At 52.1% G+C, this 24,870-nt stretch overlaps 2 protein-coding genes across 3 annotated transcripts in view; both read right to left on the bottom strand.

Annotated features, from left to right (window-relative positions):
* Window positions 1–2,981, bottom strand: part of BAP1 (BRCA1 associated protein 1) — a 33,976-nt gene extending 30,995 nt beyond the window's left edge. Inside the window, exon 1 of the mRNA XM_019537077.1 lies at window positions 2,924–2,981. Coding sequence (XP_019392622.1) covers window positions 2,924–2,966 — 43 coding nt within the window. The 5' untranslated portion in view covers window positions 2,967–2,981. The remainder of the gene's footprint in view (window positions 1–2,923) is intronic.
* Window positions 2,982–14,837: 11,856 nt separating this feature from the next.
* LOC109311428 (semaphorin-3G-like) lies at window positions 14,838–24,749 on the bottom strand. 2 transcript variants are annotated; one of them, XM_019537073.1, is made up of 7 exons: window positions 24,106–24,749; window positions 23,203–23,434; window positions 21,501–21,592; window positions 20,344–20,385; window positions 19,073–19,298; window positions 18,282–18,421; window positions 14,838–16,781 (listed from the first exon to the last, which is right to left on the bottom strand). In XM_019537073.1, exons 1-7 carry the CDS (start codon window positions 24,283–24,285, stop codon window positions 16,314–16,316), a joined length of 1,380 nt encoding a protein of 459 aa, XP_019392618.1. In that variant the 5' UTR covers window positions 24,286–24,749; the 3' UTR covers window positions 14,838–16,313. The 2 variants fall into 2 exon arrangements, with proteins under 2 accessions (XP_019392618.1, XP_019392619.1); XM_019537074.1 differs by having other exon boundaries at window positions 14,838–16,769; window positions 24,106–24,747.
* Window positions 24,750–24,870: the final 121 nt, after the last annotated feature.

The following is a 24,870-nucleotide window of genomic DNA, read 5'->3' as shown; positions in this document are numbered from 1 at the left end:
TCAGGGCGGGTAGGATCTGGAACCAACTTCCAAGAGAAGTGGTGCTGGCTCCTACCCTGGGGGTCTTTAAGAGGAGGCTAGATGTACACCTTGCTGGGGTCGTTTGACCCCAGTACTCTTTCCTGCCATGGCAGGGAGTCGGACTCAGTGATCTACTCAGGTCCCTTCCGACCCTAGAAACTATGAAACTATAGTCAGGGAGGCACTGAGATCCCGGAGGAAAGGGGAGTTGGGAGTCCAAGAAGCGTGGTTGTTCCTTAAGGACATGATCCTCCAAGCCCAAAGGGTGACAGTCCCCACGCGGATCAAAGGGGGCAAGAGTGCTCAAAAGCATGGCTCACCAAAAGCATCCAGGAACATCTCAAAGCCAAAAAGGAGGCATACACCCAGTGGAAGGGAGGGGCCATCACCAAGGAGGACTATACCTCCATTGCTCAATACTGTAGCGGGGCTGTGAAACCGGGACTAGCTTCCCAGATCAAAGATAACAAGTCCTTTTTTAAATACATAAGAGGGTAAAAAGAAGGTACTGAGTAACGTGGGGCCTCTGCAGGACACGCTTGGAAATCTTGTGGTCGCACCAGATGACAAAGCTAACGTCCTTAACAGATTCTTTGCTTCCATTTTTCTGAGCAGGGACCGGGGCATCCACCTCACTGGGATCCCAGACAGACCCAGGGGAGGCAAAGCCAGGCCCAGGGTCAGTGAGGACCTAGCCGGGGAATTTTTAGTGGGACTAGACGTGTTCAAATCAGCAGGTCCTGAAGCTCTCCACCCCAGAGTGCTGAGGGAATTGCAGAGGTCATTGCAGGACCCCTGGCACGGCTTTATGAGCACTCGTGGTGCTCTGGTGTGGTGCCAGAGGATTGGAAAAGGGCCCATTTTCAAAAAACAGAGGAAGGAGGACCCAGGTAACAATAGGCTCATTAGTCTTACCTCAGTCCTGGGGAAGCTCTTTGAGAAAATTATCCAGGAGCACATCTGTGAGGAACCAACAGGGGAGATTTATGCTTAGGGGCAACCAACACGGGTTCATAGAGGCAAGTCCTGTCAGACCAACTGGTGGCCTTCTACGACCAGGTCACAAAATCCTTGGACGCAGGGGTCATGGTGGAGGTGTCTTTCTGGACTTTAGGAAGGCCTTCAACATGGTTTTTCACCCCATTCTCATAAAAAAAAAATTAGTTGACTGTGGCGTTGATGCCTCCACAGTCAGATGGGTCACAAATTGGCTGGAGGGACGCACCCAGAGAGTGGTGGTGGATGGGTCATTTTTGACCTGGAGGGATGTGGGCAATGGGGTTCACCAGGGCTTGGTCCTTGAGCCTGCACTGTTCAACATCATCAGCAACTTGGACGAGGGGGTGAAAAGCACCTTATTCAAGTTTGCGGATGATGCCAAGATGTGGGGAGAAGTGGGCACGTTAGAAGGGAGGGACAAGCTGCAACTAGATCGACCTGTTACAGGGGTGGGCGAATGAGAACAGGATGAGTTTCAACACTGACAAGTGCAAGGTGCTGCACCTGGGGAGGAAGAACCAGCAGCATACCTACAGGCTGGGGAACTCCCTTCTTGTCAGCACAGAGGCAGAAAAGGATCTTGGAGTCATTACTGATGCCAAGATGAACATGGGCCGACAATGTGAGGACGTGGTCAGGAAGGCTAACCGCACCTTGTCATGCATCCACAGATGCATCACGAGCAGGTCTAAGGAGGCGATCCTCCCCCTCTATGTGACGTCAGTCAGGCTGCAGCTGGAGTGCTGCATCCAGTTCTGGACACCGTGCTTCAGGAGGGATGTGGACAGCATTGAGAGGGTCCAAAAGAGGGCCACTTGCATGATCAGGGGGCAGCAGGGCAGGTCACAGGATCTGAACCTGTTCAGCCTCCATGAGAAAAGACACAGAGGATCTGGTGGCCGTCTATAAACTTACAAAGAGGGACCAGCGGAGAACGGGAGAAACTCTGTTCCCCCAAGCACTACGAGGAGTGCCTAGGAATAACAGCCATAAGTTGACTGAGAGTAGGTTCAGGCTGGACATCAGGAAGCACTACTTCATGGCCAGGGTGGCTAGGATCTGAACCAACTTCCAAGAGAAGTGGTGCTGGCTCCTACCCTGGGGGTCTTAAAAAGGAGGCTAGATGGATACCTTGCCAGGGTTGTTTGACCCCAGTACTCTTTCCTGCCACGGCAGGGGGTCAGACTTGATGATCTGCTCAGGTCCCTTCCGAACCTACCAACTATGAAATTATCCTCCCATAACACCATGCCTATTAGCTCCTTGAGTCAGATGAAGTCTGCCTTTTGAAATCTAGCATCCCCATGCTTTCCTTGTCTCAGGATCTGGAATTGTATTGCATCAGGATTGCTTCCTCCCAAGTTACCCATCACTTTTACATCTTCACCAGTTCTTCCCTGCTAATCAGGACAATATCCACCATAAATGATCCCTTAGTTGTATCTTCCACTTTCTGGAACAGAAAGTTGTCCTCTACACAAGTTAGGAACCAGCTTTGTTGGGCTGCACTATTTTTCCAGCAGATGTCTGGAAAACTCAACTCTCCCATCAGTACCTTCTCATAGCTTTTGTCACCTGCTTTAAGAGTGCCGTATCCACCGTCTTTTCCTGATTAGGTGGTGTAGTAGGAGGCCAGCTTGCCTGGCTCAAATCAATCCTTGAGCCCTTCAATCTGGTCCCAGTAATACAATTGTTTCCTGGACTCAAAACCACAAGCTGTAATGCCCTGGGTTCCTCTGCTTCTCTGGGCTCAGACAACAACTAAACAATGCCAAAAAACACACCCTTAGCCTGGTCCCAGCAACACAGGCTTCAAAATACCGAGGTTGATCTGCACCACGGGGTTTAGTTGCAAATATCAAACAATCCAAAATAAACACGCCCAGCGTGGGTTAACACTCACCCTGCAGTCTTCTTAAAGGAGCCCTCTCTCTCCATCTGAACATTTCCCCCTGTGGCTCCTCCCATTTACTTCCTCTTCTTGTATTTCTGGTCAGTCAGTCACTTTCCCTTATTATTGCTAATTACCGGCCAGCTGAGGCCCCTCTACATGGGCCACTTGTTGCTGGCTGGCCAATTGATCCAGGCAGCCAGCCTGTTACAGGTGGCCTCTCATAAATCCCCACCTTTATATCAGTGCCACGTGTTTCACCTTTCATCTTTACTCAGATGCATTCTGCTTTGCCGTCTTCTTCTTCCTGAACCAGGGGAACAAGTGTATCTGCTTTTGACAAATGAGACAACACCACCACCACCTTTGCTCCTAACGCTGTCCTTCCAAAACAGTGTGACCCTTGATTTGACAGTCCAGTCATAAGACCTGCTCCACCAGGTCTCAGTGATGCCGATCAGATCATAGTTCTTTTCACTGACTGCAGTGTCCAGCTCTTCTTGTTTTTTCCCTGTACCTCTCACATTTGTATATGTGCATGAGATGTATTCTGGGTTTCCTGCTTCCCTTTTATGCCATTTGTTGCAGTCCTGTAGCTCTCTGGCCCTTTTCCAGAGCTGAGTTGCTTCTTCAAGTCCTTTCTTCTCTGGACTGTGCACTCTGTTGCTGGAGGGTTTTGTTCATCATCCCTTGTGAAACCTAGTTTAAAGCCCGCCTTTGGCCAGATGAGGCCCAAAGATGTTCTTCCCTGTTCTTGTCAGATGGATCCCATTTCTTGATAGCAGCCTCAAGAACATTCATGTGTTGTTGAAACCTGAAGCCTTCATGTCGACACCACAATCTCAGCCCTGTGTTCACTTCCAGGATACAACAGTCTCTGCCTGGACCCCCACCTTCCACAGGATCAATGAAAACACCACTTGTGCTCCATGCTCCTTAATCCTTTTGTCAAGAGAGCCATAGTCGCCTCTGATTTGGTCAGTGATACAGTATCATTCCTGGCATTATCACTGATGCCTACATAGACAAGCAGAAAGGGGTAGTGGTCCAAATGATGGATGTGCTTTGGCAGACTCTGTGACATCCTGAATTTGGGCTCTGGGCAGACACAACACCCAGGCCTCCAAATCTGGATGACAAATTAGTGTCTCTGTTCCTCGCAGAAGGGAGTCACCAGCCACCAACACTCTTCTCTTCCTTCTTGGTCCACTGGTCCTGGAGCTCCTGTCCTTGGGACCTTGCACTTCCTGCTCTCTAGGCTGCTGCCTCCTCTGTCTCATGCCTACAGATGTCCCTCTCCTCTGCCTCGTCCTCAGCAGTTCCACCACAGAGTGCTAGAAAGCAGTTGCTGACTTCAGTCCTCTCCTTTTCAATTCTGGGGACCCTCCTTCTCCGAGTAGTTACCTGCTGCCACTTCTCATTGCCCCTGGCCTCTCCAGTACCAGCCTCTTGAAACTCTTGTCCAAGTAATCTTCCTGGTCCCACATGCAGTGCAGCATGGATAGTATTTCTGATCTGTGACTCTTCTCCTCCAGGGCGGACAACAGCTGACACTTGGTGCAGATGAAGCTCTCCTGACACTCTGGAAGGAACACAAATATGGCACATCCTACGCAGGTCACAACAGCTGACCCAGACTCATTTGTGCCTCTTGCTCCCGGAGCATGTGGAGGACTCACACCCCCAGTCTGCCTCACTGTTGTAAGCAGGCAGCCTATCCCCCCTTCTGTTTCATTTACCCCTGAACTGTGACTTGGGCTGGAGACATTCCTACAGGAGGGAGACCTGCTCCCTTTGTCTCAGTTTCCCATCCTTGCAGGTCATGTGACTAGTTCTAGGGCCTGGTCAGCCTTATGTCATTTGGAAGCACCAGACGGCCTCCAACGGGACTGCTTCTGGTGGGAACTTAGTGATGACATCACAACAGGGATATATAAAGTCCCTTCTGCCTGGAAGTGGTGGAAGACATGTTTTGGGGACACAGCCAGCTAGCCATGCAGCCTCTAGAGCTGGCTCAATCAGCTCCTGGTTGGACTTGTGAGTAACTTACATGAAATGTAGCAGGGAATTTAGAATCCAGTCTTTTAGTCGCTTGTCAAATGGCTACCACGCCATTTCTGTTTGGTCTGGGATTTTCTTTTGATACTTCTCTGACTTGTACCTATCCCCAAGCCTGTCCTACCCACCCAATAAAGCTATCCGTTAGCCAGCCTTGTGGTACATGCTTGAGAGGGTTTGGGCATGCTTTTTTGCTCCCTTCACTTGGCTGAGTAAGGGAGACTACTTTCTATGCTTCAGGCTAATAGAAGCACTCCTAGATTCCCAGGTCTACAGGGCCTGTGTATCCTGGGCGGCACAGGGCCCAGACAAAGACCGGAGTCTGGGTGGTGGCTGCGCTACCCCAGGCTTGTGGATGTGCTCCAGAAAGGGGGTCAGCCACCCCAAGGGAGGCACTTGAAGCTTGTTTTTTGGCTGGGCACAGTGAGGCAGGGGCTTAATGCAGGAGCACCCCCTAATGCCCTGCCACAGAGCATACCTATGCTGTAAGGATAAAAAAAAAAAAAGAGAGGGAGAAAGGGGAAAAAAGACACACCACAAGAACCTACAGGCCAAGCACCCACACCAGAGCCCTTACCCACACACACATATGCTCACAGTCTTCTGCTCCCTTCTTGGGTGACCTCTCTAGGCAAACTGCTTCTCTGTCTGCTGCCCTCTGTTTGCTTGGGGCTGTCTCTTAGCTCCACCCCTCAGCTACCTAAACCAGCCCTACCCAGAGCAAATCCTGTCACTCAGTCACTCCAGAAGAGGGAAAAAAAGAAAAGAATGTGGCATGGCCCTTTCATTTGCAGCAAAGCCTTTGTCACAGGACTCAGGGGCTCAAAGCCACAGCCATTCGCACCAAAGCCACTGCCTGCTGCCCCATGAACTCCAGGGCATCCCCACCAGGCTTACCACGAGCTTGTCATTATCCCACTCAGCTCCACAGCCCCTAAGCTGCCACCCAGCAGGGTTTGTGCTCTGGCCCTTGCTGCCTCTCTTCTTGGAGCTGCACCAGAGCCCTGCTGCTCCCCAGTCTGGCCATGTGTTTGGCCTCCCATTCAAAAAGGGATGGAGCTTGGGCAGGATGGGGACGTCTTTAGCAAGGGGAGTCCAGGGCTGAGCACAAGGCAGCTCAGCTCTGCCTCCCAGTACCCAGGGCATTTACCCAGGCCCAGCACCACCTACTGGTTACCAATAAAACTGGCTAGAGGCAGCTGCCCTTTTAGTCACACTTGTCTGCTATAGCAGGGCACTGGTCTCTGTGACCCAGGAGGGCCCTTCTGGGTCCATGTGCTATATTCTGGTCAGCAAAAGGAGGGGGGAAACCCTGTGACCTGCTGGGTCAGGCAGCCTAGCAAGCTTCTGCCCTACCCCTACCCAGGCTGCACTCACCTAACTCAGTACAATTAAAGCTGGAGCCATCCAGCCCTGGGACGGTGTCTTCCCAGCCCCAACCCAGTGCTCACGTTAATTAGTGGCGAGACGGCCAGCAGCTGTTTGCCTGCCAGCGCCTGCCCAATGGGATCACTCTCAGCACAGCCTCTCTAGCTTGAGCTGAGCCGCCAGCCCCAGAGGACTGAGAACTTGCTCCCACCTCTTCTGGGTAGTTGCATCTGCTCATTAGCCACGTGCCTCTCAAAGTTCTTGTCTGTAAAAGCTGTGGAGCCTGAGCTGGCCAAGGCAGCAAGAGCCCCGCGATTGCTTATGCTCTCCACATCTGGCAAGGAGCCCCAGCTTCTAGTAGGGGATCACCAGCAGCTATGTGGGTTGGTAGGAGGTCAGCTTTTCCTTAGGGTGCCACCAAGGTAGCCAGAACTATAGCAACCTGTAGCCAGGTGCCACCCCCATGGGAGCATAGCCCAGCCTATGCCCTGAACTGACCTCCAGTCCCAAAGGAGTCATCCTTAGACCTTCTACCAGCCATTCAGTCTTGCCTAGGACACCTTCAGCCTCCATCTCCTCCATCCCAAAGCAGCCTTGGGTGGTAGGGGCCCCCCACTTATAACACAAACTGCAGAAAGTCCTGGGACATAACACTACCCCGCTTTAACTCATCTCTGAGGAGTGGAGCCAGGGTCTGAGAGAGAAGCTGGACAGGCTGCTGGATGCAACTACATTACAGCTTTACATGGGGTCCTGGGCAAGGAGGTGATCTGGATATAAGGAAACCACAGGCTTGGGACTAACAAGTTGCACCTTTTACCTCTCCCATGCCTGCACATTGGACTCTGCTAGGGTTGCCAACCCTCCCAGATTGGCAGGGAATCTACCAGAATCACCATCGATCATCCAGTGACTATTGAGAGCAATCCAGAAGATGAATATTGTGAATGGGTTGAACAGTACAATTCATGATATTGCATCATGTTGGAAAAAAAAGTCTCCCAGAATAGTTTCAGTCAGAATTGGCAACCCTGGACTCTGCCCTTCCAGGCACTGCCTGCGACTTTGCTGACTGTACCATGGGGCAGGGATTGCATCACTGTGTGTGTAACAAAGAGATCCAAAGCCAGTTTGAGCCCACTGGGAACACCTCCATGCATGCACACACACCAGCCTGGGGCCCTGCTGCTCCCACTCCCCTGCCCACACAATGCAGCCTTCCATTTGGAAAGTACCTGGCACGTTGTGCCCTCCTGCCTACTAAAGGCTGATTGATGAGGACGCTGCCTGGCAGTGAATGCCTCCCCTTCCAAAGAATCCCTGCTCAGCAGTTTCTGAGCCAGCCCCTTGCCAAGGAACAGCCCAGCCGCCAGCATCCCACTAGTCCACAGCGCAAGTCTCCTAAACCCTGCCTGGCAGCTTTTTATTCAGCTCAGACCAAGCTTCGAAGCAGGCTTGGAAAAGGCCCATCTCCTGCAGTGCCAGTGCCTCAGAGAGCCAAGCCTTGGGCAGAAGACAAGCACAGCTGTAATCCCCACTAGGGCCCCTGGGGATTGTAGCCAAGAGCAAAGTTCATGTCTGCCCCACAGAGCTGGGATGGACCCACAACTCTGTCCTCCCAGAACAAGCCCTGGCTCATCATCATCTACCTTCATCTGAGTCCCAGCATGAGAAATCCTCTCCGAGGGTGATGATACATTTACTTAGTAAATCCTTTGCCCACAAGATGTCTCTGTGTGCTGCATATTGGCAGACAACACAGTCCTTGGTTAACAAGAGAAAGGAGGCTAGAATGGGAGATGTATGGAAACCTGTTTGTACCTGTCTTGGTAGCTGTTTTACTTATTAAATGCCTGTTAACTCCATCTAGGGGAACACCCTGTTTTGTCTCCCAGATCCAGGAAAAGCCCCACATAGTCCATTGCCCATGGCTGATGCAGTTTCCTGGCTATATTTGGCTCTGGAGATGAGGCTTGAATGTTGGATTTTATTCTCCCTGTTCTGTCTTTCAGGCTAAACCATCTGTGAAATGACACCAGGGAGTTTTGCCGATCCAGTTCATTCCTGTGGAACTGGTGGGTTTTGCAACAGCCTTCCGGCTTTGTGGATAACTTGCTTGGTTGCAACCAGATAACAGGATTCATTTATCCAATGCTGTGATTGCGACTGGTAGGAGTTGGCAGGCAACATTCTTTGAGCAGAAGTGCTATCTTTTATTAGACCAACTGAGTAGTTGGAAAAACATTCTTAGCAAGCTTTCAGGAGCAATCACCCTTCTTCAGGCATAGGAAGTTGCTGCTGTTCTGAGACTGCAAGGAATGAGAGAAGCTAAAAAGTAGGAGTTGAGCATCTCAGTACCTTTAGAAATCTAGCCCTTCATACCTGAGAATTTAGCTGCAGTCTTGCCTTTCTTTGGTTCCAGCTCCATCCCTGGCCACACATTAAATAATTCCTTTCCTGGGGTGTAGTTTTGCCTACTAGCATATTTTCTATCAACTTTGTCTGCTCTGAGCCAAGTGACATTTTTTAGCTCTAGTTTGTCCTTAGAAATCAGCTCCTCTGAGCCCTCAGGTCCATTTTTGCTATTCTCCAAGCCCCCACTTGTCAGCATTTCTCAGGAAATGATATGTCTAAACCTGCCTTCTCCACTCTTCTTTGCCTACTGCAGGAGCAGGGCCTGGCCTATGATATGCTCATGTGGAAATGCTGAGAGAGGAGCAAGGCATCTGCTCTGGATGTGTGTGGCTTGCACTGCATGGATTTAACCTTGCAACTCATGTAGAGCAGGGGCCATTTTTTTCCCTTGCTTGCACCTATGCAATGCCACCAGTTTCACTGGGGCTCATGGGTATAACTCAGCCATTATATGGCCAGTCCCATTTGGAGGCTCTAAAGAGTTAATGCTTCAGGACAGATGCTTGGTATGTCCTAAAACTCTGGACTTGTTCAGCCTGAGAACCTCAGACCCTCAGTGTAGCTTGGTAACAGAGGTCAGCAATGGAGCCTGAGGTCAGGAGAGACGGGGGCATCAGGCAAGCTGGGCTCCTTTGAATCCCCCTTTGAATCCAGATCTCAGCTCCATGTCTTGGGCCCACCTCTAGTCTCCAAATTAGACACCAGCTTCCCCCTTTTACCACCCACTACCAAGCACAGCTTGGAGGGGATGGCACAGCTCCACCCTAATGACACACATGAGCTGCCCCAGCTGCTCCCAGCACAGCTTGTGGTGGAAAGCAGGGATAGCTGGAGATCACCTTTGTGACCCAAGGACCTGTCAATGACAAGCCCAACCTGATCCCCCGTAGCACCATAGCTCTAGCCCCTAGAAGCGACTTGTCCATCTGAGAACAGCCAGAGCCAGCCATGTCCTTAGGCCACGGTGCCAGCACGTGGGCAGTGTCCAGCTGCTATGCTGGCTCTGTGCCACCCAGGGACTCCCTTTGAACAGAGGAAATCCCCACATGGACAGTGGGATTGGCCTGCCCTCACCACAGCGGGAGCAGAGGCCCTTGTGTGTGTGGAGGGAGGAAATGCTTTTGTGTATCCTTGCCCAAGGGCAGCAGGAGCCTTTGGTTTCTGTGCCAAGCCCTCCTTGGCCATCTTGCTCACTTCCTCTCTCCCCAGCAAACATGAAAGGGCTGCTGATAAGCAAGAGCCATCCTCCCAGCCCTGTGCGTGGGAGGGGGGTGTTTCCAGCCTTAAAAGCATCCCTCCATCCCAGACAAGGGGACACCAGTAAACAGGGAACAATTCCCCATTGTGTTGCCCTCTCTGGCAGCCTGTGTTGACCCCACCCTGGCTTGCTGGTGTTTATAAAGGGCCTCTGGTTGTGTTGGCCTCAGCCCCACTCAGGCTTTGTGTACGTGGTTTCTTTCCTCTCCCCTTTTAACAAAGCCCTTCCCGGGGCAGGGCTGGTGGTTCACACCATTGTGTGGGGCCTGAGCGGCTGCAGGAAGAAACAAGATCCTTATCAGGCCCCGGAGTTCAGGCAGCTGTGAGATCATGCTGTCCCCATGAAGCCATACCGGTTACCGCAGGACCCAATTCCTCTGCCACTGGGCTGGAGAAACTGCCAGCTCTCTGGGGTCTGACTGTGCAGTGGCTCCCCTCCAGCCAGGGCAAAGCTCTCCCAGTCTGTGTGTGACAGCAGGGGGGCAGCCTCACGCATCTCCCTCCGCCCATCTCATTCAGACAAGTGTAACCAGTGTCCCAGAATCCTTTTTTGTGGCATCTGAAGAACCATTGGCAGTGTCTATGGGACCAGGTGGACAGTGGGGTAGTCACCTTCCCTGCTACCTGGCAGGATGGGGAAATCCCCAAGGAGGAACGGCAGGGCCTCCACAACGCCTCGTGGATGGGAGTGCGAAGCTGGAGCCACTTCCAAACCAAAGTTCAGCCTCTAACTTGGAGGCAGAGCTTGTGTTTTGTCCTATAGGGTCCCACCGTGAGCTGGGACAGTGCCTAGAGGAGGGAGGTGGACACAGCTTCAGAGCCATGGCCTAGGGAGGGAGTTGGGAACCCAGAGAGGGGCGTATTCATTTCCTCCCTGACCTGAGGTTCAAGTGGCTGCTTCCAGGGGGGGTGCGGAGCTCTTCAAGCAAAGCACAAAGCTGCACTGCCTGCTGCAAAATGTGAGCAGGCTGCACAAAATATGAGCTGGGAACAGGAGGAGGAGTTGGGGGATAAAATGAGACAGGAAAGAGAGAGGGTAGTAGGAGGAGGCAGGTCATGGGACGTAGGTGGAGAAAATAGGGTGGGAAAAGAGCAAGGCGGGGGGGAGGGTGTGAGAGAGCAGGGGGGACAGATCTTCATTAACCTGGCACGCGGCCCTGCAGAAGGAGCTGGAGTCTCTCTCAGGCTCCGTTGGTCTCCACTAATGACGCCCTTAATGGGATTTTCTGCCTCTTGTACTCAAAGAAAGCTGCGGTGGTTTTGCATGATGTCGGCTGAATGGGGAGCACTGGGTAACTGTGCTGTGCAGCTGGGGCTCGGCGAGGAGGCTGACCCTTGGCTGAGCACTCCTAGGGAGAGGTGTGCAGCCCTGGGAAGAGGAAGAGCTGCCAGCCCAGTAGCCCACCCCCAGTCCCATGCTCTAGTTCCACATTGGGGCGTGGGGGAGGGGTATCCTGTGGTCTCCTAACCCCTTCTCCATACGTTTCATAGATTTTTCGGGGTCGGAAGGAACCTCAGTAGATCATCGGGTCCGGCCCCCTGCCCTGGGCAGGGAAGAGCGCTGGGATCAGATGACCCCAGACAGGTGCTTGTCCAGTCTCTTCTTAAAGACCCCCAGGGTAGGGGAGAGCACCACCTCCCTTGGGAGCCCGTTACAGATTCTGGTAGCCCTTATTGTGAAGTTCTTCCTAATGTCAGGTCTAAATCTGCTCTCTATCAGTTTATGGCCATTGTTTCTAGTTACTCCAAGGGACACCTTCGTAAGCAGAGTATCTCCTATTCCTTGCTGCCCCCCATCAAATTTGTAGACAGCCACCAAATCCCCTCTCAGCCTCCTCTTACAGAGGCTGAAGAGATCTAGGTCCCTCAACCTCTCCTTGTAAGACCTATGCTGCAGGCCCCTAATCATATGAGTGGCCCTCCTCTGACCCCTCTCAAGGTTATCCACATCCCTCTTGAAGTGTGGCACCCTTCTTCACTACACTGTGTTGTCCTCTGGGGTGGGGAGCTCAGTACAGGAGGGTTAGCCATCGCCTTGCTCTTCTGCCTTCCTCCTTGGCTTCTTCTGAGTTTCATGAGATCCCAGGGCCACCTTCCCCATCGAAGCCCACCAGTCCCCCCAGGCGCAAGGGAGGAGGCTATTTACCAAACAAGCCCCTCCCCTGGGTGGGGTTAGGGTAATGTAGGGGTGGGCAAAATGTGGCCTGGGAGCTCGATGTGGCCCACCAGACCATCCTATCTGGCCCACTTGGCCCCTAAAAAATTTAGAAAATTCATATTTATATGCCCCTGGCTGCTTGTCATGCAGCCCTTGATGGCTTGCTGAAACTCAGTAAGTAGCCCGCTGCCCAAAATAATTACCTGCCCCTGAGTTAGAGAGTGTCTCTCCCTGTGGCTTGGAAGGGCCCGGTGCACCTGGTTTGTTGACAGGTGGGCCGGGTGGTGCCAAACCCACTCCATTCAGCCGGTCAGCTTCAGGGGGCAGAGACCTTCCTGTTGCATTCCCTGGGCACCAGGCGCATGGCTGGGGCTCCACAAAAATCACCCACAGCCTTGTACCAGTGCTCTGCCAGGTACTGGGCAGTGCGGGAGAGCCTGGGAAGGGGACAGGGGCTGCTCAGAGCTATTGGCCTCTGAGTACCCAGTTCTCAGCGGCCCAGAGATCACTGTTTGTTGTTTCGCTCCCTCCCATGCTCACTGCACTTTGTAGTCCCTCTGCAAAAATAAACTCTGTGGCATTGCCTGAAGTGACTGCAGGGAAACATGGCTGGTTGGCCTCCCTTTCACAGACCACAAGCCCCATCATCAGAGAAGGGGAAGTGACTCAGAGGAACGTGGTGTGGGATGGCCAGGCTCTGACCTGAACAAGATCCCTCTGAAAAGAGCACTGTTTTAGTCTACGCTGGAGTAAGGTCACTCCCACAGCAGCCCAAACTGTATCAGGTGCACAGGCCAGAAATGACTCATTTCACTGGCCTAGATGGCCAGAGCAGCCTCAAAAAAGTTGGCAGTGCAAACTGGGTAGGCAATATTGTACACCCAAGGAACCATCTTTAAGCGAGCAGTTGTGCAACACTGGAACAAAAGCTGATGCAGATTTTCCAAGGGTGAGATCCTGATTGCAGCCATGAGAACCTGAAGCCCAGCCTACACCAAAACCTGTCTGAAATGGCCACCCACAGAGTGGACAAAACTAGCTGCCTAATTGAGGCTGATCTCTAGCAAATGCTGAGGGTTCCTGGAAACCTCAGCATGCTCGCCGACTCGCCATGGTCCCCAGGGGGAGGGGGTTATCTGCCAGGGGTCTTGCTGGAGCAGATATGAATGCATGCGATTTCAGGGCTGATATAAAACGGAGGTCATGACCAAGCCTGTGTATCAAAGCCCTAAGAAGGGGAGGTCAGCTGTCCTGGTGGAGCTCCAGGCTGAGTAATTAATTACACACACACTACATACAGTTCCCTTATGGTTCCAGTTGGAGACAGTATTCCTCTTTCTGGCTAATAAGCTGCTGGGTGTGTTGCTGTCAGCCTGGGGCTGTGCTCTGGGCTAGGGGGTGCCTCCATATGAACCCTGCCCTCTTTCTGCGCAGGGGAAACTCTCCCGCTGAGTTCCCTGGAAGTTGCACTGGGGACAGGTTGCAGAATGGGACTGGGGAGGAAGCCTGGTCCCTTGTGGGTTGCACCACCTTTGGCTGAAAGAGTTTCTGGAGAGGATGGGGGAGTCTCAGTGGCTAGGGCAGAAGTGGGCTGTTACTCAGGCTGAGTCACAGCATTCACAACACAGCAGAGAGCCATGGCAACCCAGGGTCGGACTGCTCTTGCTCACTGTGTCCCCTGAACTCGGGAAAAGACTTTTCAAGCTCCAGCTCTTGCTCTGGTGTTTCCACAAGAAACTCCATAAGCACTGAGTAGTAGAGGGCCATAGCCATAGACTGGCAGACAGAAACTCTCAGGGGATACAAGGCTTGCACAGCCAGCTCTTGGACCTTGCCTTTCCACTCCAACCCCAGTGTACAGATGTGACTGCAGTGCTCAGGCTTTTATAGCTGGCAGACAGTCAGCTGGACACATGCAGACAAGGTTCTCTGGGTAAATCTGATATCTTTTATTAGATCGACTCAAATAGTTGGAAAAATTCTTCTTTGCAAGCTTTCGGGTATAAATACCTTTCGTCAGGCTAAGGAAGCATCTGCAGTTGGTGTGTGCTCTTCCTGGATGGAATGGATGAAAAGAAGCTGGAGGCTGGTAGGTATGCAAGAAAGCCGGTCACATCGGTGGCAATCAGAGTAGTTCCTCTGCTGCTCTAACAGGCGTCAGGGCCTTGCCAAGCAGAGAATTTCTAGCACTGCCTGCCTGGCTCCCCCTCCCTGCTGTGTTGATTGGATCTCAGCTGTAGCAAAGGGTCTGAAGCTATGATTTCCACCTAGCCAGGAGTGGTAGTAAACATGTAGCCACAGTACAGAGCGTGTGATATACTCCCTTCCTCCCCTCAAGGCACAAACTGGCTGAGTGTATCAGAAGGGTTGGAGGGCAGATGAGGGCAAGTAGTCGGTTTTGGGTGGAGACTGGCTACATTATTCCTGAGTGACCCCAAAGGAAAGAACCACTGGGGATTGAATGCTGGCCCTTTGATTTCTGCTGCCTTCGCTGATGAAAACCTACATTGTCCTCTATAGGTTTGGAAAAACTCAATCAGCTTCAGCCCCAGAGCCCAGCTGGAAACGTGTTTTGGAAACAGCTATTAACGGCAAGCAGCGCTCACTGAGAGACCTTTCATCATCCCTGCTACCCCCCTCCCCGGCAGCAAAAACAAAGAGAGAACTGACTCCAAGCCCCAGTCCCCAGAGCGAGGGTTGGTTTATTTGTTCAGAAAGCTGATGGATTTCATTCAGCAGGCACTAGTTAAGTGAGTCGGATGAGGAGAGGGAGAGCGCTGAGCCCAGGGGATCAGCGGAGACAGACAGAGCCTTTCAGCTCCAGGTCACAGGTCCTGAACATCCCGCAGTCGGGCGCCTGTTGCTGTGACACCAAGCAGGAGGGGTTCCTCGGCGGGATGAAGGCTGCCATGATGCTGAGTGTGTGTGGCGGGGTCCATGCTCACCTGAACAAGAGGGAGGTTCTGTGGCTGAGTGACTGTTGCCATGACACCGTGTGTGCGTGGGGCGGGGGGGTGTCCTGTACCCGGGTGACTGTTGCTGTGACACTGTGCAGGAGCGGGGTATAAACGTGGCAGCAGGCCACATGCAAAGCTAATGCCCAGGACCTCCATTCTGCTACTGCCCAGTGCCCCAGCAGAGAGGACAACGAAGTTCCCATGGAAGGCCCGTAATGCCCAGAGCTGCCCTGGCAATACCTTCTGCCCAGCTCGCACTGCTCCACGGGAGACTTCAGAGCAGGAGACTGCACCCTACTGCAAGGTGATTCAGCTGCTGGTTGTTCAGGAACAGGCTGTGCTGCACTGTCTGAGGGAGCCCAGCCCGTCTGTCCCAATCCTGGCAGAAGCTCTGTTCTGACCCCACAGGCCACCCCAGCACTGTGCGCCCAGCAGGGCTCTTCCCTCATCAGCAAGAGCAGCCTGCCTCAATGAACCACCACAAGAACAATACTGCACTCTTATACAATGCTTGCCACCAGCAGGTCTCAAAGTACTTTACAAAAGAGGTCAAGAGCATTATCCACATTTTACAGATGGGAAAACTGAGGCACAGAGCTGGGAAGTGACTTGCCCAAGGTCACCCAAGAGGCCAGCAGGAGAGAACACAGGTTACCAGAGTCCCAGTCCGTTGCTCTGTCCATTAGAAACAATGCTGCTTCTCTCTCAGCCCCACGTGCACTGTCCACCACATTTTCCACCTGGCCCTTTTGCTTGTTCTGTCCCACCATCCTCCTGAGCACCATGTCTCTCAGGGTAAGCCCTCTATCTTGGGGGATGCGCTCAGATAGCCAGGGACTTCCCATTGTTGTGATGAATACCACTAGGACATTCCATGCCCCTACAACCAGGTCAGAAAAAAGGTGCTGCCAAGCAGGAGGCATGGCGGAGCAGAGTGGGGAATGCATGCTTGATGGTCAGAGGAGGCTCCCCAAGCTGCCTTTGGTGCTAGAGATGAAGGTGGCAAGCAGTTGCCATGGGCCTCTAGGGGCTGATGTCTCCAGGCCCAGTCATGCTGGCTTGGCGAGTCCTATTGTCAGAACAGCCTGGACACCACTCCCGGGTGGGCTGATCCTCGTTTACAGGGAGGGGATGTTCCACACTGGTCACCCCAGTCCATGTCCCACCCCCCACCCCTTCCCTAAAAACTCTATGTGGCCACAGCCTGCCTGGGCATGCGGTTCCTCTCACTGTGCTGCTTGCTCCTTCCTTTCTTAGTGGTGTCTGGGATGACAAGTGCATTTTTGCCCTTGGAGAGTTTGCCCTTGCGGCGCTGCCGGTCGCTGCACCACACCCGCTCGCAGTACTCCTCTATCCGCTGCAGATTGGCATAGCCAATAAGGTGCATTATGTCCTTGAACCATGCCCTCTGCCCATGTGGCAGGCGTGGCTCTGGCACTAGGCAGGGTGGGCGTACTGGCTCATCCTCTCGCTGGAAGACATGCTCCAGCTGCTCACTCTCAATCACCTCCAGCGCAATCTTGGTGATGGTTTGGGTGAAGCCATGCTCCAGAGTCTTGCAGTAGTAGGTGCCAGCATCCTGGCGGTACAGCTTCCGAAACAGCAGCCCCTGCTCTGTCTTCAGGATCCTTTCATCAGTCTTCACCTGCAAGAAACCCTGCGGCAATGAAACAAGGGAACACTAAAGACTGCTGGGCTTGTGCCCGCCACGTGCCCTGACACCTTGCCTCCCTCCTAGCCACCCTGGCCACAGGGGATCAGACCATGGGTCTCCCTGGTACCTTCCATCCACCTGGCTCCTGCCTGTAAACCCCACAGGATCAAAGCAAAGGGCCCCTGGTGTCTCCAGTCACCTAGGATCAAACCACAAGCCACCCCTGCTCTGGTGTCTTGCCACCAAGCCAGTCAGTATTAGGCGCATCCAAGACATGTTCCCATATTTCCCCTTTAACTGATGCCCTGGGAATTGTCTCTTTCCCTCCCCATCGTTATGGCAGCTTTCCACCTGGTTCTATATATGCATGTGTGTATTAGAGCAGGGAGGACCTTACGGTCAGGGGCTCATATATCCCCCCATACAACTTTGGCACAGGCTGTGGGAACCTTCCTCCATCCTGAGTCTATCTTGGGAATATCCAGAGTTGGGCTTGGAGAGGGGGAGGGAGGCAGCCAGGCTGAGATATGAGGAGTGGGAGAGCCAGGGCTGCTTTTGAAGGTGCAGCCTGTTGACCAAGCACTCAGCAAGGAGCAGGATGAGGCTCCTGGAATGAGCTGGCTGGGCCAGAAGTGCCAGAGAGCACAGGCCAAACTTCTCTCTAGTGTTACCCCAGAGATGTCAGGGGAGTAATCTCAGGAAGACCTCCTCTTTGGCTCCATTTTCACCTCACCCCATACAGAGCAAGAAATGCCTCAAAAACCCACCTGCCCAGAAGGGATCCTCAAAAACTGGCCAGCCCCGCAGGGCCAGCACAGGGGACTATTTGATGTCCTCATTGGCACGGATATGCCACTGGATCTGGGGGTCGCCAGCGGTCAGCAGCCAAGGGGCACACCACACTGAAGAAACAGACTCTTCTTTCATTCTTGTTGCTCCTTCCAACCCCCCTGGAGTCAGGTGTTTATAGGTCTGATGACCTCCAAGGTGCTGTCTCCTGGGTAATCTCATGGCATAAGCCCAGCTGAGGGAACGTGTACAGCACTTTACCAGCGAGGCCCCTCTGGCCTGCCTCTCCTGTGTGTGCTCAGTCATGGCTAGAGAATGGGACAGCCTGGGGCACACCGTGCTCAGTACACCAGTGTAGACATGCATGGCCTGGAGACCCCCCAGACAAAATCCCACCCCTTTCCAGACCCAAGTGTTGACTGTAGGAGAGGGCTGGGGAGATCCCACAGTCACATGCCTTGGCCTTCAGAGTGCGTGGGGAATGGGGAGCTCACTGAAGTGGGAGCCTTGGGAAAGGGGCAGCATGATGTACTGGCAGGATTCTCAAAAGCACCCCTGTTCTTCAGCAGCTGCTGCCAGGAAACAGGCCCAACACCAGCTGGGATAAAAGCAGGCACCCTGGTGGGTCCAGGAGAGTAGGAGAGATCCTGTTAGAGGGTAAGGGTAGGTGTGAGGACATCAGAGTAGATGAAGGATGTGGAGTGGAGGACTCACCTCATCCCTTTGCTCATCCTGGGGCCTCTGCACGAACCACTGCACAGTTGCTTGGGGTGACTTGGGGACACACTCCAGGAAGGTGCTGTTGTGCTCTGTCCCGTAGACCAGCTTCTCCTCAGCACTGTCAAAATCATCCACTGGCAAAATACAGACATTTGTTCAGAGCCCTGAGATTAATCTGGAGCCTCAACCCCAGGGCCACCAGCAAAGCTTCCCAGCCCCTGAGAATAGCCCTGCTTCTGGATAGACAAAGGCCTTTGGCCCTTGGGCTCTGAAACTTCTTCACCCTGGGTCATGTGGAAAGCCCCACAGTGCTGGCGGGATGGCCATGGCAAGTCAAGATTTGCTTTATGAGACTAAGGCAGTGTATGTCCTTGACAGAGGACTCAGTCTTCACATCCCTGGGTGATGAGACAGCATTGGGACATGGCGATCAAAGAACCCTTCAGTGCAGAGGGTCCTGCTTCATCAGTGGCCACTTGACCCATGCTCAGCACATCCCACAGGGACATGGGTGAGCACTGCTCCTCTCAGGACAGCACCGAGAGGGGGAAGGACCTGCTCAGCCACACTTAGAGCTCCTGGATCCTGCAGGAGGGGTCAGCTCCATCTAGACATTGCCATGTTTACGCAAGGAGTGAGTTGTGCCTGTGAGCAGGAGAGCTGGGAGTGCTCACAGGCCCTCTAGATGCAAGCCCTGGATGCTAGAGGAAAAGGACAGTCCCTTTCAGCCTGTGCTTGTGACTCCCTGCCCACGTGGTATGCACAGAACCAGCGGGCTGCCTTACGGGTCAGATTCTGATCCAGGCACTGGTGCATGGGGTTCCCGTTACGGATATCCTGGCGGCGGAATCGGCGCTTGCCCGCTGTCTGGTAGCGGGTGCAGGAGACACCATCCCAGGCACAGTATGGATCCCGTGCCAGGCAACACTCAGCACAGGCTGTGCCATAGGTCTCACACTGGTGCAGCTTCACCTGAGCCACCCCCAGGCGGGAGCCCACGTAGAGCATTTGCTGTCAGAACACAAGAAAAAAGCATGCGTCAGGCTGGTAGCCAGAAAGGAGGGGCTCAGCCAAGATACTACATCTCCAGAGGCATCTCATGGTCCACCAGCCATCTGAGGGCTCTCAGCAGAGCAATGGGGCTGGAGTATCGTCCTCTCCAACAGACACCTGCCTCAGGACACAGTGGAAACCACCTCCCTAGCTTAGTCTCTGGAAGATGGATGTTCACAGTGAAACCAACCATAGGGCCAGGCTCAGACAGCTCAGAAGGACTTTCTACCAGGAAAAACAGTGATGCACTAGCAAGGCTGGCTGGGAAATCCCAAGACTGGAATAATGGGGAATGCCAAGCATAAGGATGGATGTACACTGGTAGAGCTGCGATGGAAGGGCCCTGGACTGGGCACCAGCCACTGGGATTTGGCTTCATGGGAGGCTTCACCTCTCATAACCAGTGTTTCCTCTAAGCTGCGTGGCATGTGACTGCACAGGCATGCCTGGCAGCCTGGCATGAGTGCACCTGCATGGCATGAGCGCGCCTGTGGGGCTGTGCACACCACGCAGCTCAGAGGGAATGCTGCATGTAACTCCTAGAGCAAACAGAACAAATAGAGACTCAGGAAGGAGAGGACCCTTCCCTAGGTGGGCAAGGAGGGTTTAACTAAAGGAAAGCAGTGAGATTACCAGGGAAGAATACCAGGAAAACTTCCATATGGTAAGAACTATCAGGCTGTGAGATGGCCTTGCAGGGCAAACCCCACTGCTCCCCTCTGTATGAAATCATCCAGCACTGGCCAGTGGGTGGACAGGATGTTGATCCCAAGGCTGCAGCTGCCACAGTGCTGAAGCATCTGCCAGTCTTCAGGCACTGAGCCTTTCTGCTGGCTCTAGTCCAGCCCAGGATGCTGTGCTGGTTCCAGAAGGGTCAATACTTCCAGCCCCAACTTCTCCCAGAGTCCCTGCACAGTTGAATTGTGTCTGCATTTGTTGGGCACAATTGCTAACCAGGCTCGGTTTTTCCTTATGTTTGTCCGAAAGGGAAGACAGTACTCACTCGTTTGACAGAGATTTCCATGTCAGTAATGGGCGTGGGAGCCTGGGGAAGAGGAAAAGAGACAGACCTTCAGTTACAACAAGTTTCAGACATGACCACTCTTCTCTCCTCAGAAGCCCCATGTTCTCTCTTGACTATCTTCAGTTTTTCATAGGTTCAGTCAGGCTCTGGCTCTCCACAAGTAAACACGAATGCACCCCCAGACATCAACACCTCCCCAGCATCCTGTCTAGAGCTTCCTGCTTTCTAGCAGTCAACAAATCCATATTAACACTAGTGGGAGCTACAGCTTCCAAGAATGAGGAGGCCAGCCCCTTCCCTCAGCCTCTTGCCATGTTGTCACTAGCAAATGTTTCATCCCAAAAGCCCATTCTTCCAAAGTTAGGCCTCACCCTAAGGGCTGCAGTTGTCTATCATTCTCCCCAAGGTGGATGGGAGCAGTGGGCACTTGGCACCTTTCAGGATTGGGTTCTTCTAGAACTGGATTAAGGACCCAGTTCTACAGAGTCTGGAAAGCAGCCACTTTCTTTCAGGCTGATGCTCACTATTTGACTCATAGTTCTGGTGCTGGGTGAAGGAGGGCATGGGAGGGGCATCATACTAGATAAAAGCCCTCATGAGTGATGAGAGCTACAGAGAGCATTTGGAGCCACTGTTCCTATGGGAGGGAAATCACAGAGTCTGCCTGCAGGGCCCACACATTCACGTGCAGGAAGCATCCGCACGGGCTGGACCAGACTATCCTTTCTCCTGTTCCAGTTTCACAACATAGGGTTTGCTGGGCTTCTTTCCCTATGCCAGTATGAGAGGGAAACCCAGCCCCTAGTTTTGTAGGCATTTAGCCACATTGTTTATGTGCACACTAAGAGCTGTACATGCTTTACGTGCAACAGTCACCCAGCATATGCTCTGCACAGAACTGCCAAGCACATGCCAGTACAGGCTGTGCCTACAGCATATGCTGCCTTGGCCTAGGTTGTATCCATGAACCTAATTCCTCCCTGAAGGTACATGCTCCTGCCTCCAGTACAGTCATATGGGACACATGGAAGTGTCTGTGTACCAAGACAGAACTGCACAGGCTCTCCCATGTGCAGCACACAATATTACACATGCACGCACACATACACACACGCATACACATGCATTTTTTTCACCTTAAAAACCTGCAGCTCCTCCAGAATGACTTCTTCAGCAGCTGCAAAGTTTCCCTTCTGCAGGGCTATGACCTTGAGAATAGAGCCTGCCTCTGGAAGGGAGCAGAACAAAAGCATTACTATGAGCCCTTTTCCTCAGTATCCTGACAACATCTGCAGTGGGGACAGGGGACAATTCCTGCTCCAGTAGGACAATCTTCCTGCCTCAACCAAATACCGACTTTCAACCAGCAAGCACAAATAAACTCCTCACTGTTTGTCAGTGTCCAGGGCCTAGCACCAAGCACCTGCAGTGCAGATCTATGCCAGGAAGGTCAGGACCTAAACTCAGCAAGGGAGCAACCTACCATTCGTCTTCCTTGCTAGAGTGTTTCAAGGAAATACTCTAATCAATAAGACGATGCTGTTCCACAGCTTTCGTAGTGACCAGTCCCATCTAACACTGGTACATAGGTTTGTCCTATGAATAATCCAGGGTCTTATCCATAGAGCTGTGTAAATAACCAAGATTTCGGTTTGCTGACTAAACCAAAAGACTGGAAATAAAAATGGCTTTGGGTTGACCAAAAATGAACAGGTACCTATACACATGCCAGACGTCTGCCCTGATGTGTGCTAATTAGCACATGTCAAAGCAGATTCAATTAATCAAGTCTGCTGAAGGGTGCTAATTAGCATGCTCCAGCAACCTCCATATCACATGTATACAGCACCCCTGTACTTCAAAATGGCAGTGAATGAGCTTTAGTTAAAGCACCCCCAACCACCATTTTGAAGCACAGGATGCTGAATGCACATGAAACTGGGGGCACTTTAATTAGAGCCGCTCTAATTAAAGTGCCCCCTGCCACCCCAGAGCATGTAAAGACACCCGTTCTTTTTCAAACTGTTTTGGGAAAATCCAAAATATTAATTCTTGAGTTGAATCACGTTTCATTTTTTAATTCTCCTCAACTTCTTAAAGAGATTTTTAAATAGAAGTGAAGCTACTCTAGAAGCAAATCACATTCATTTGAATAAATCAACCACTTTGTTTGAGGAAGGTCAAAGTGGAATATTCTGTCTTTTCAAATACTTTCCATTAGATTGGGGTTTGTTTTGACCAAAACAATTTGCCTAAAATTAATGGGAATTTGTTTCAGCTGACCTAAAACTCTTTTGATGGAAAAAATATTCAGCTGAAAAATTTTAATGAACTCTGGTGGGATCACAAGTGCAAAGGAGATAAAATGACTCACTCAGGGCCATATGTCAGATTAATGGTAGTCAAGTCTATACCCACCTCCCCTGATTTCCAGCTCCTCTAACCACTAGATATTGCTGCCTTTTTCCCCCACCATGAGAGCTGGAACCAGGTACAGTCAGAGGCATATGGAGTTGCTACTAAGCTGCCAACTGAAATATTATTATTAATGAAAAAATGAGTTTTATTCCAAAATGGACCTTAGAGCCAGGAGACCATTTCCGCTCTATTCAGCCATCCCACCAGGGTTAAACCCCACCAGACTTAGCAGTGTTGGCAGCCCTGGTGTAGATAGGCCTCTCCCACCATTTTAAACCCCATGTTGATTAGAACTGCTCTGAGCAGCAGCTGAACTACCCAGAGAAGGAAGGCCCAGAGGGGACATGCTTGGGGAGATGTAGCAGAGAATGGCTGGCATTGCCAAGGCCCCAGGAAATCTTCTTCCACTCTGTGGCCCACCTGTCCCCAGGAACATGACATCATACTGCCCATCCTCTGCTTCCACCCGATCCACTACGATCTGATGCAGCCGGTGTTGCAGGTTGGTTTTCACCAGCACAGGCTGGCGGTGCACTGGATACACAGGCTTGTACATCAGAGGGTGAGCACGGGCAAAGTGCAGCACCTCATCAGGGTAGTCCTTGGTGGTGCCATACTGCCGACGGGGCTGGTTGGTGGTCTTGCTGGGACACTGGCACAAAGCAAGAGAGACAGCATTTCATCCTGTTGTTTTTGCCCCAACACTAAATTTGCTACAGCAAGAGAACCCACTTCCAACCTTGTTATCCTAGTGCTCAAGAGCCACCTGCTGTGCTATAACAAGGGCTTTGGGATCTTCACTTCAGGATGTCACCTGGGCTTCAGCAGATTTTCAACTCAGATCCATTCTCCTGGCAGTCTGGGTGGAAGCCTGTTGTATCAGATCCATCCTGCTAGCTTCCCCCATGCCAGTCCTGCTGTGCTATTTCCTCTTCTCTTATCCAACCATGGACACAGACCAGGGATGGGTGGCAGGGCAAGGCTTTACCCAGCGTTGTTATCTTGGATGAAAAAGTATGATGCTGGGGGCTGGACAAATGCTGCTTCCCTAAGCCTGGAATAGCTCACTGGCCTCCATGAAATACCCCAGAATGGATATGACCTCCAGAAATGGACCCTGATGATGGTCCCCAAGAGAACAACTGCTGAAAAGTTTGAGTCATGAGGCTGCCGCCAACCCCTGCTGGTGTCATGTGCAAAGTGGCAGCCCACCTCTCCAAGACAATGAAGCTATAATGACCTGTAATGACTGTGTGCACAACTAGCCCAGCCTCTGACCAGTCCCCTCCAACAGTTCTCCAAACAAGAATATGAATTACTTACAACTCCAGGCCTGGGGTATGGCACCTTGCCCTCATAGGCAGCCCACTGGTGATCAGGGCCATCCTTATGGGCAAAGGGCCCATTGAAGACCTCCCAGATGTCTGCCATGCGATACACACAGATGGCGAAGCCTTGGAACACATTGCTGAAAGGAGAAAGGGTGCCCCAATCAGGCCCCATTGTGAGGAAGGGTGGTTCATTTTGTGCCCGGCTTTAGGCAATCATTCTGTGAGCAGCACTAGGGGAACAGCCCAAGGGAACAGGGGCATCGAAAGGTATTACACCAAAAGCAAACTGGAAGTCACAGGGAAATTAACATCCTAGGGGGACTCAGTCACCAGCTCCCAGGCAACAATGTGGAACTGATATGTGACTCTCAGACTCCTCAGATCGATTGCACTGCCCCAGATGAACAGGGATTAATTACAATTAATGCTAGCCGAGAATATAACAAAAACATTAGTGAAAATACATCTATCTACTCAGTGTTATAGGCTTAAATACAAGAATCTTAGCTATCAAAAGGCAAGGAAACAATAAAGTAACATGACTAAAGAGTCAAACCCTGACACAAACATAAACCTGGGCCTGGTGATATTAATATCAAGTATCTAAACAACAGCCTTAACTCTGACCCACAAAGCACAGTTACCAACAGACATGGGGCAACAGTCACCAGCCCTGACATAGTAGGGATCACAGAAATGTGGTGGGACTCATCGCATGACTGGGCGGTGAGTGTCAAGGGCTATAGGCTATACAGGA

Source organism: Crocodylus porosus, unplaced genomic scaffold (genome assembly GCF_001723895.1).
Source record: "Crocodylus porosus isolate Cpor-Errol unplaced genomic scaffold, CroPor_comp1, whole genome shotgun sequence".
Classification (NCBI taxonomy): Eukaryota; Metazoa; Chordata; order Crocodylia; family Crocodylidae; genus Crocodylus; species Crocodylus porosus.
Note: the sequence above shows the minus strand (reverse complement) of the source record. Positions and strands in the feature narration are given on the sequence as shown.